Source organism: Tyto alba, unplaced genomic scaffold (assembly GCF_018691265.1).
Source record: "Tyto alba isolate M040663 unplaced genomic scaffold, T.alba_DEE_v4.0 Super-Scaffold_43, whole genome shotgun sequence".
In the NCBI taxonomy this organism is placed as follows: Eukaryota; Metazoa; Chordata; class Aves; order Strigiformes; family Tytonidae; genus Tyto; species Tyto alba.
The window spans coordinates 587919-599857 of NW_024881319.1; the positions used below are offsets into that span (position 1 = coordinate 587919).

The window sequence follows — 11939 nt, forward strand, 5'->3', positions numbered from 1 at the left end:
ACTGTAACATATTATTGTCATTGTCCTACAGATTTTAAGACAATTACTTAATTTTCTGCTGCCGGCTTCAGTTCTAATGTCAAGGTTGGGAACACTTTAAAGAACTCATCTGATTTTACCTATCAAGCCATGTGATAGCAGTCATCACCTGCTTTATGTGCTAAGGAAAATTTTTCAATTATAGACAATGCCTATCACAGGACAGACATTAAATCAGCGTGTTTGTTCAAAGACATAGTTTCTTGTTCAGGCTGCTGTGTGCATTTGAAGTGCAAGGAGGCAATCTTGTAGCACCCTATGTAGCACAGATAATAACAGCTGTGAAGATTCTACAAAACAGACTTAAAACTTCCAAGGGGGCAGTAGATTTCCAATCCCTAGAGAAGTTCATGCCTCCACATCTCAACTGCTATTGTATCCCTTTTAGACATGTGTGTTTAGCTATATCTAGTGAGTTGTTGTGACCTTACAGGTCTTGCAATTAGTATCTTCTGAAAGCAGTAGAGAAATAGCATCTCTTCAGAGAGGTTATCCTATCCCAGAAGACTGGTGTTTTAATGATAGCAAGAGCCTCAAAGAAACAAACACACAAAAAACAATGCTTTAAGTTTGTCCTCTGTTGCAAAAGGATAGAGCAAGTGAGTATGCACTCATTGATAATGCTGTATTTCTTTGATCTAATTTTGGGGGAGAAATTAAAGAATTTCTACAGTACTAGTTCATTCCCTGCAAGTGAAATGTTGGAAAATCCTAAAAATAATCTCCTCTACAAGAAAATAAAGTCAGTGGATATAATTTTATTCAAGTGAATCATATCTCTGTTAAAGCAAAAATGTATAGGTCGAAATTTGTTGCTAGTGGACAACAAGCTGAACATGAGTCAACAGCATGCTGCTGCAGCAACAAAGGCAAATTGGTTCCTGGGCTGCATCTGCAGGGACATTGCTAAGAGATGTATGATGCTGATGTGATCATCCCATTCTACTCATTGCTTGTGATGCTGCACCTGGAGTACTCTGTGCCATTCTGGTCCCCACAATTTAAGAAAAAGTGGACAGACTGGTGAGGGTCCAAAGGAAGGCCATAAAGATGATCAAAGGGCTGGAGAACCTGCCCTGTGAGGAAATACTGAAGGAGATAGGTCTTTTCTTGCCGAAGAAGAGAAGGCTTAGAGGGACCTCATCACAGTGTCTCAGTACTTAGAGGGCAGCTACAAAAAGTATGGGGGCTCTCTCATCACAAGGAACTACATGGAGAAGACAAGGGGCAATGGGTACAAGTTGCACTGGGAGAAGTTTCATCTCAACATAAGAAAGAATTTTTTTACAGTAAGAATAATTGTTCACTGGAACAACCTCCCCAGAGATGGGTTAGGGTCCCCATCGCTGGAGGTTTTCAAGATGTGTTTGGACAGGGTGCCAGACAATCTCATCCAGGCTCCCTTTCCCATGAAACGTTGGGCTAAAGGATCTTCTGAGATTCCTTCCAACCTGGGCTGCTCTGCAATTACATGTTTCTTTGATATGTCTATAAAGAAAAATTCTAAATAAAGCATATTTGTTTCTATAATGAGAAAATACAGGACTTTAGATAAGCAGTTCAATTTATGGATGCGAATAGTAACTAGAAATGCAACCCAGGAATACGTGACACATTGTTTTCAATGAAAATATGAACATGGGACATAGGCAATTAAGCATTCCCTATGTTTTCAAGCAGAATATGCAAATTTGACATTCAAATCAGACTTCTAAAAAAAACTCACCCAAGCAAAAACACTAAGAACATAAGCAGTCCAAAGCTTAAGCCTCTTTGCTCTAACTTTAATTACTTCGCCATAATTTCAGTTAAGGGCAAGGCACTTTAGTAGGTTATCATTTTGCTCCTCCCAACTGTTTCAAAAGTCAGGTACTGTTTCCCCTGAAAAAAACATGTAGTGGATGGAATATTTAGATGGAGAATTTACAGCAGAGTAGCATGCAGAGAATTCATTATAGCTGGGAGAAGGAAGGCACTTTAAGAAGGTGACAGTATTGTTTGCATAATAGGTTTGTCTGTTGCAAACTAAGGGTAACTGCTGAACTGGCTTAAAAATTGCATACATTTTTCAGTAGCTAAAGAGAAACATGCAGCAGGTTCTGGAAGAAAGAGGGTCAAAAGCCTGATTATATGAAGTATAAAAAATAAAATGTTATGGAATACCTTGTTAAAATGTGCATCTACCAACACAGATAAATACTGCTATTTAATGCAGATTTACAGAACAAAAGAATCTATTAACCTGTAATTCAGGGCCACAAGGCTTTTAGGTTGGGAGGACTTGATGTGCCTCTCCCCTCTCACATGATGCTGTGCAGCTCCGCAGTTAAGACTGGGTCCCAAGTCTGGATTTAGCATTTTCAGCAGGTGGTGTAAATTCCTGCCCCATTTAAGTACAATTTTTTTCCACTGCTTGTAATTTCAGTATTCTGCCCTATGATGAGATTTTGTAATATTACATTCTAAGGCCACTGTTTATTAACACCATTGAACAAAAGGCATGATAGTCCTCTACAACACTTTAACTCTGCTTCAGGACTATTTTAAGGGCTAAAAAAGGAACTGTGGTGGCAATTAGGTCTTGGTGGAAGATCTGTGTTGTTACTCCAAGGTAACTTTTTTTAACCTTTAGGTATTGGACGTATACGCACAAATGAATAATGTCAGAATACGCTTATTAGAGTGGGAAAGGACCAGAAGAGGTGATACTGGTAGAGAAAACAAAGTTGTGCTGCTCTCTAGATAAAAGAAGTTGGCAGGGAGGGAAAGGGAGCACAGTGAAATAAAGAGCAAACTAAGCCCACTGCACCTCTGGATGCTATGAAATGCAAATTGGACCTAATTGTGAAGGGTCTGAGTGAAGTGTTAGTGAAGTCAATCTTTTCTCTTCTATTGGGAGCGTGGAGCTGGTCAGGCTCAAAATTCTCCTTGGCTGATTTAAGCCACCTTTGGTGTGAAGTGGCTGCAGAGCAAGTTCAGCTTAGCACATCACCGCGGTTTGCAAGAAACCTAAAGAGAAGAGCAGAAAACCATTAGCCTATCAGCAAATCTTTTTTTTTTTTTTATATATACATTTCACACACATACTCACACACACAAAAATATCCATTGGATCTTGCTAGCATTGGCAGTAACAAACACTGCTATGACGATATTGCTGCTCGTGTGCACTCTGGCACTGTCAATCCATCCCATTCACACACTACGTCTTTGTCTTTTGTTTTCTCTGGGATTTTATAAGTTTCAGAAAATGGACAGTACTCTTATTGAGTGTCTTGAATCCAAAAGTCTATCTGATAGTCATTGCAGGCTTGATGTGCAGCAGTCTTTGTTAAGAAACACAGTGATCTTTACATAAACAGGCTGACCTTTGTAACTGGCATTTTGTCAGGATGGGCTGAAGTCAGGAGGGGGAGAGGAGAGGGGGAGAGGAGCCTGTGCTATTTGTTGCTGTAAGAGAAATTGTATTCTGAGGCAAAGAGGCAAGATGGTACGTCTTTTGTTTTTATAACTGCATAATGAATCATATACATGCCTGCACATTTAACAGCTACTACACTTGAAATGGACACTGCATTTTTTTCTTTACTAACCATAACATCCTTCCTTCACCCCTTTTCCTCCCTCCTCTCCAAAAAAAAAGACGATAAAAACCAAAGCAGGCTAAATCACTGCTGAGATCAGATCACTCCACAGTTCTCTGGTATGAAAATGATTAAGCATGCTGACAGGAACAAAACAATGTGATGCCAGAGGAATCTTGGGTTTGTGCAGCTGCCGAACCTCTTACAACAGATTCTGAAAACATAAAACTGCCAGACTGGCAAATGTACACTCCACACCGGTGCTTAGAGAGATAATTGAGTGAAGACAAAAACCTTCTTGATCAAAAAGCTCAACAGAAATGACAGTCTCTTTTGAAGACCACACGTAGCACAACGGTCAAGTGCTGGTGGAATACTGGTGGTCACTCCATATTGTCCAACGTATACATCCCATAGTCTATATGGTCACTGTGCTTACTGATCCTGGGAAGCATGGTGTGAACACAGCCAGGCTATCGCACCGGCATGCAGGGATGCCAAAGCTTCTTGTTGATTTGTAGGCTGTGCTGGCTTTCAGTTTACTAGTACCAAGCTCTCTGCCTAACTATACATAGCAAATACGTTTTTATTAGTCATAAACGAGAGTGTCTGCTTACAGCTCATATATAGGCGAGGGACCGGGGGAGGGGACACACACACCCCCCAAGCTCCATAAATGCTGGCGCAGCCTCCCCCTCCCACACACACCTTGAAATTCAGCACACACCCCGGAGCCACTATGAGAGGAAAAGGGAGATTTTTCCACCGACCCAGCTCGTGATTTCCATGCAGAGAGCCCAGAAGCGCCGGGAGGGGGGGGAACGGAGGCGGGGGATGCTTCGCTTACCCAGGGCAGGGAGAGGGGCACGGCTGATTAGAAGGATATCCGCCCACTCCTCTACCCCTACCCCACTAATGTTTCTCGCCGCGATGTCCACCGCCTCGCGTGGCTCCGAGAGGCCGGTTCCCCACGCAAAGGCCCCCGCCGCCGCCTCTCCCTGCCGGGGATGCAGAGCGGGCCCGGCCGGGACGCGGGGGCGTGGGGCGGGCAGGCAGGTGCCGCCGGCTGCGGTGGGAAGGGAAAAAAAAAAAAAAATAAAAAAATAAATCTGAAACAAAGGCTTGGCCGAGGGTAGGGGGAGAGGCGGAGAGCAGGGGTCCTCTTACCCGGTCGATACGGCCGCTGAGGCTCGCTGGGCGGTGGGAGGAGGAGGAGGAGGAGGAGGAGGAGCGGGCGCCGCGCAGCCCAGCAGCGGGCTGCTGGCCCCCCCCCCCCCCAGCCCCCCGGCCCGGGCCGGGCCCCCCCTCCGCGGACTGCCCTCGGCCGGGCCGGGCCCCCCCTCCCCACCCCGGGCTGGGTCGCTCCCCCGGGCGGAGGTGGCGCCGTCCCGTGTCCCCCCCCCACTCCGCGGCTCCCCCGCTCCCCGCCGCGCAGGCGGCCCCCTCTCCCTCCCCCGCCCCCCTCACTCCCCGAGGGGCGATCGGCCGAGTCCCGCGGATCCTGCCCGGGCGCGGAGAGCTCCGCGGGGCGAGCAGCCCCCTCCCCAGCGCCGCAGCCGGCGGGATGAGCCCCTCTCGCCCCTCGCCGGGCCGCCTCGGCTCGCTCCGGCCTCCCGCTGCTCGGTGCGGCTTCGCCTCCGCTCCGCCTGCCTTGGCGACACCCCTCTCCTCCAGCCCGCTGGTGAGATCCAGCAGGTTGTTATTCTTTCCTTGAGGACCACTACCACCACCAGCAAAAAAAACCCACCCCAGCCCCAGCAAATCCCATCCCTCCCCGCAACCCCTCTTGCTATTCGGATTTCCTTCCCTCTCTCCTCCTCCTCCCCCATCTCTTCGCCGCCCCCCCCCCCCCCCCCCCCCCTTTTGGGTCTTGAGGCTGTCTGTCCCCTACACACACACACACAGGCACGCATGGTGCGAATGGTTTCTTATACTTGCTGCTGTGCCACTCAGAGCTGCTGCTGGTTTCTACCGTCCCACCACCATGCAAAGCCCTCTAGCTTGAAGCCGAAGATCATGGACTCTACGCTTGGAGTCGGGATGCATTTTGCTCACAGCCGCTTCGCTTCCTGCAATTTCACCTGGTGAGTAGGTTTTATTTCACGATCAGATTGCTTGTTTTCAACCAAAAGGCTACACTTTAACAGAAAAGGGGGGAGGGGGGGGGGGGCGGAGAGAAGGGAATAAAATAAAAGAAACGTCTCAGTTGCCTCGCCTTGCACCTGAACCTTCCAGTAGCCTGGCTGGCTCCACTTTCTGAACTCGAAGAAATTACGAAGCACCAGCCCTGCTTGCCCACGTCCATTCCGCACGATAGTCACCGCTCTCGGCACTAACTTGCAATCCGCACCGCAGTCTCACTCGCCGAGTCTTTGCCATTCCAGCGCTTATTCATCGCATTTTATTAATGTTTTCATCAGGCGCTGTGCCTGCTACATAGTTTAACCCTTGCAGATACAGCCGCTCGCATGGCTGATGGTAGGGCTCAGTATTTCTCCCGGTGTAGGAGGATGGACAGAAATCGCTGGTGGTTAAGGGAGTCGTGAGCGTGTCTAAAGGAGTGTCTTCAAGTCTGCGTGGGGAGGTAAGGTGGAAAAGTTCATTACTCTTCCTGATCCCCTGAGGAAGCTTGGATTGGATTGGGATGGGGAAGTATTCTCCAGGAGGGATAGGAAAGGATTTCCAGACTTCATTAAATCCGTCCCGCGGCCGGGGCAGGCAGGGGACGGCGCGCCGGGGGGGGCTCCGGGGCTGGGGGGCTCCGGGCGGCTCCTGCCTACCCGCCGCCTGCCCCCCGGTGCGCCTGCCGGCTTTACCGAGGGCTACTTTCGGCAATACCTGTATTTTTGCCGGCCTGAGGAGCGCTGGGTAGGGGCGAGGCGTCGTCTTCACAAAACGTACATTCGCATGTGTGTCCACCTGGCGCGTTTGGAAGCGCAGAGTATCTTTGGAATCAAGTAGGGGCTTCTTTACTTTGAAAGAAAAATGAAGAAGAGGACCAAAGGAAATAAACACTTTTTGTTAAAAAAAAAAAAAAAAAAAAAAAAAGGACAAATGCCTTCAGAGTGCTATTTGTGGCTAATACTTCCAGTATTTCTGTGTCTCTAATTAGCGGCATTCACCCACGTTAAACAGCAGGAGGTAGGGAGGGAACATGTTACTTCTCCCAGGGATGTATTGACTGGGCTCCGTTTAACTCGGTCATTTGGTGTGCTAGATAAGTGTGTGTGTGTGTGTGCAGTCATGTCTCCAAAACAGTACATGCAGAGATCACACGGAAGGTGCTAAAGGCTTGCAAGCAGGTAGAGATGCCAGAGAGAAATACAGGAGATCCGAATTTATTGCCTGGTGGCAAGCAGAGGACGGAAAAGATCAATGCCCCCTTCAATACCGTGCTCCTGAGAGTGCTCCCCCCACTCCTCTTCCCCCACACCCACCCACCCCACCCGCCTCCAAATTGCTGGCTGATGTCGGGAGAGAGGGAGTGAGAAAGCCCTTCAAGCGTGGGATCCAAAACCCATCCCTCCTCCAGCTCCTCTCTTCTCCCAGCAGCTCGAACCCCCCCATGCCTACTTCTCTCCCAAGCGCCCTTTTCTCGGGGTCTCTCCTCCCGGAAGGTTTCCCCGCTGCCCTCGGGCCCCTCCGCACGGGACCGGGCTGATTAACCAAATCCCCGCCATTTCCCCAGAATTACCCGCCTCCGACTCTGCTGCTGCTGGGATCCTCCCGCACCAGGCTGCTCTGGAAAGTTTCCGTGCAATCATACCCCCTTCCCAGCTATAGAGGATTACCTAGGTAAGCGCGTTTCAAAAGCTCTACCTGATTTTTTTTTTTTTTTTCCCACCTAAACCTTGGGGAAAAAAATCCCAGGAAGTCCTGAGGTATTAACTCGCTGTGGAAGTAGCTCACCCAGTGAGCATCACCTCGCCTTGCTAGTTAAATGACAGAGCTCTGCAGAAGAGATTTATGTGCCCATCAGCAGAATATTTTCCAGGTTTAAGAGCACTCTATATTCCCTCTGTGCCGACGGGGGTGGGAGATGGTAGGACACAGGATAAAGGCAGTGGAGTTGTTTAGATCACAGTCACAGTGATGAATGGCAGGAAAGCAGTGTCTGGGCAGTAAAACTGGCACAGGTTGGGCCAGGTGGCGTTTCTGTACTCAGCAGAAAGCGAAGAGGGGGACACATGTCAAACCCTTTGCATACAAACATCCAATAAATCAACGCAATTAAGGTGGGCTTAATGGGCGATTGCAACAGTCGAGCATGAGGTATTCTTAATACAGAAGATTCCCATTAGCCCTGGTGGTTCATTTCCAGCGCTGAGCACTCCCAGACCGGAGCATACCCCCCTACTCACGTTGGGCTGGATGACTCAGAAAAAAATAGGAATGCCAGGCGGCAGCCTGGCGGCTTTTTGCTTTGCTTTGGTTGGTCCTTTTGGTTTTTGTACAAAAGACTGGTAGTGTGTAAATACCTCCCGAGCCCCTCCGCGTCTCATTCCCGAGGGAATAGCCCCAGACAGCCCTCTTCCCTTCATTTAGGTGTCCAGGGAGCGGGAGCGGGAGCAGGAGCAGGAGCAGGAGGGCTCCAGGAGCGGGAGCAGGAGCAGGAGCAGGAGGGCTCCGGGAGCAGGAGCGGGAGCGGGAGCGGGAGCAGGGAGCGGGAGCCGGAGCGGGAGCGGGAGCAGGAGCAGGAGGGGCTCCGGGGAGCGGGAGCAGGAGCAGGAGCAGGAGGGCTCCGGGAGCGGGAGCGGGAGCGGGAGCGGGAGCGGGAGCAGGAGCGGGAGGGCTCCGGGAGCGGGAGCAGGAGCAGGAGCAGGAGGGCTCCGGGAGCGGGAGCAGGGAGCAGGAGCAGGAGCAGGAGGGCTCCGGCAGCCGGGCAGAAGCGCCGGGCCCGGCCGGGGGCTGCCGGGCCCCCTCAGCCTCCGGGCAGGCTCCGCAGGGGAGGGCGGCTCGCCGCTCCCACCGCCTCGCCCGTCGCTTTGCAGGGGAAGGACAGCTCCGACCTCCGGGGGAGCGGGTGCTTGCCCGGCTCCAGCCCAGAAGCCACCCAGCTGGGCGGGCTTGCCGAGGCTGCCCGCAGCGGGGGAGGGAGGGAGGGAGGGAGACACCCCCATAAAGAGCTGATCAGGGGTTGCAGGGTGCTCCGAGCATGAGTCCTGCGTGCGCCTCACAGATGCTCTCGCCAATCCCAGGCTACAGAAGCACGAACTATATGTAGCATGGTGTAAAAAGCGAGGTAAAGAAAATAGGGTGTCAACTGCCACAGTACATTGGAAGACGGGAGACGTGCTTTTTTGGGTTACGATTTCTGTGCTACTTAGAGACCATCATGCATTTAAAAAGGCAAGGGCTTTGTTACCAGCAGTCTGTATTGTGGTTCGCTTCCGAATGCAAGTGCATTTTTCTGTGAACCTTTCATTAACTGTTAAATTGTTTAGCGCAGAGAGTGGGAAGAAAGTGGAATATGGTATGATTTACTGTTAGGGATTTTTTTTTAAAGACCACATCAGTTTCAAGTTGCAATGTTTTCTTTCAGAGACAAGTGTATGCATGTGAAGTAAATTCATGACTGGCAGAAAAATGCAATGTATGCAGTAAGTGGACGATGTTCTATTATAGCATCAAAATCAGTCATGGATCCATATCAAATGAAGGCCAATGTGAGAGAGACCTGTTTTTGAAAAAAAAAATATAGAGAGTAATTCAGAGACATGTATCTGACAAGCAAGTGTGGCAGAAGAAACAAAAATAACTTTTTTTCCTAGAAAAACCCACATCTAACTTTATTTAAATATGACATCACAAGAGAATGCTATGAAAAGAAGTGAAGTCAAAACCTTAAAGAGTCTACGTTCAAAGACAAGTGACTCTGACACATTAAGGATGCAGAGATAAAGCTAGAGTGGCCCTACTTACAAGATATAAGAAATAACTTTGGAGAAGCCATCCATTTGGATATCAGAATTTACAGACTGCTGTCAATGCTCTACTCCAACTGTACTCATTTTAAGTAGGTGCTCTATCACTCTATCAGCTTTACCATAAGACCTAGATTTGAGAATAAAAACGTTTGACTTGGATCTCTTCCTCTCTGTCTCTAAGCTAGCAACAGAACTGTAGTCCTAGGTGCTGTTGCAGTGCTGTCTAATTATCAGTTCTGTGAAGAAACTACCTACAAATTCTTGCCTTCAACCATTTTTCTCTCTAAATCATGCACATAATTTAAGCGGGGTAGAAGAAAATATAAAAGATCTGTTATATTTTCAGTAAGCTGATCCACCTCCAGTGAGAGCTAACCTCCCCAACAGACGCTGAGTTCACCAGAGTTGCTGTGTTTGGGGTGCTTATTCATGAAATGCTGAAATACTGTGAGTGAAAACGTTAACTAGGAAACATGAAAACAAGCAGCTGAATGTTTTACGGATCTTGCTGCAGAAGGCAGCATTTGTACAACAAGCCAACAAAACAACTTGAGGATCCTTGAGTGATGTAATCACATCATCTCATCCTTTCCCATTTTTTCTACTACTATCTGAATGCTATTGTGAAGAATTAATTACAGAAGTCTACTCACTGTTTACACTAATGTGTATCCCAAAAGTTATTTCTTTAGTCACATAGACTGCAGAGACTTTTCACTCCTCAGTGCCACGTAGAGACAATGGTTTACGGGACTAAAATATTTTTACTTCATTTGGATTAATTTGAAGTTGAGTAATCATATCTGACTCTGATCAGTCTAAGATACTTCTTGCTTGAGATACAGCACCTATTCAAAACAAAAGAAAGCTCTTTTACCAGCCACCTTGCTTCTTCAGCAATTTTTGAAAATCTAAATGGAAAATTGAATGATCAATCAATTCACCTAAGTTTTTGCTTAGAAGGAAAAGGGAGTGGTGGGACGTATTAGGTGATATTTTCTGGAAACATTGTTTTCTAGCTGTCATGTATGCCTAGTGCAGCCCTTTCCTATTCCTCCTAAAGCTTTGTCTCTCCTCAAAATCAGAAGTAGACATTGATTTTTTTTTTTCCTCCTGAAACACTACTAATCTCATATGAGAGCAAAATCACCAGAAATACAGTTTGACAAATAGAACCAGAATAGTCTTTCAGAAAGGTTGCCTCAAAGAAAACTGTTCTGTTAGACTGCTTCAGGTAGTAACTTACAGCTAGTCATGTTATGGTGGAGTTAACATCTTACTCATCTTCTTGATCTCATCCTATACCCTCATAAGAGAGAACATTTTTCAAAAATGAAATTGCAACCACATTCTCTTCATAGCATTGTTTTCCTATTGTTCAATAAGTCTGCTGTTCAGTGAGGGTCAGATCTTCCACAATTAAAGGAGATCAGCATTGCTATTAACTTCACTGAAAGCAGGATCAATTTCCAAGATAATAATTTGGAACTGAAATGAACTGAAATGAAAGAAAAAAAGCATGACCATCATGAAGTTACATGCTGCATACTGAACAGTGTAAGGCTTTGCATATCTTGAGTCAAATAGCATTAAAGTACTAAAGAACTGAAGGGTTTTTAACCTGATCTTATGTTGTTTTAGGTCTCAGTACTCTATCATCGTTGATAAATCAACATTTTTCTAGATGAAGTTGAGGAACATTAAGAGAGCTCCATTTTCTGAAGTGCCCCACTGAGCTGCAGGCGTTCAGTACCTTGCGACTCAAGTCATCATACTGCTGAAAACTGTAATGTGAATAATTTGGTCTCCTAGTTCTGAAATTAATCATTTATATGTACCACAGTTAAGTGTGCATACATAAACATAGTTTGTATATACATATGCATATATAGATATAAATATGTATGAGATACACTGCACATATCCACCCATTCATCCCTCCACACACATGGTATGTATAATTACTCTTTTGCCCTGGCTCATACCATGTGATCGATTATTTAGCACAGTCTTTTTCCTGTCTCCCATTGAAAGTCTCCACTTGCTCTATGTGCCACAAAATAATGCGCTGACAAGAGGAAAGAAGGACACTCTGCCATATCAAAGCTTTTCATGTTTAACTAATGAGTCTCTCGCAAAGGCCACAGATTTTGTTCCACCTTCAAAAGAAGATTGACCAGGCAATATGTACTGTTACCTAAATTAAGACTATTAAACCGTAGTGGTTTCTCTTATAATGAGGTGAGATTCTAAGACTCGTCAGTCAGATACCTTTACTGTAACAGTCACATTAATGGTGATTAGAAAATTCTGCTAATTTGCAGTAACACCTTCACTGCCACATCTACCAGCACTTGATTAATGAGAAAAGCGGTTTCCAAGGTATTTA

At 47.0% G+C, this 11939-nt stretch overlaps 1 protein-coding gene across 1 annotated transcript; it reads right to left on the reverse strand.

The window, feature by feature from the left end:
* Nucleotides 1-5720: 5720 nt before the first annotated feature.
* On the reverse strand, nucleotides 5721-8210 carry LOC122154669. The gene is made up of 2 exons (XM_042805018.1): nucleotides 7318-8210; nucleotides 5721-6595 (listed from the first exon to the last, which is right to left on the reverse strand). Exons 1-2 carry the CDS (start codon nucleotides 7385-7387, stop codon nucleotides 6015-6017), a joined length of 651 nt encoding a protein of 216 aa, XP_042660952.1. The 5' UTR covers nucleotides 7388-8210; the 3' UTR covers nucleotides 5721-6014.
* Between the last annotated feature and the right edge of the window lie 3729 nt (nucleotides 8211-11939).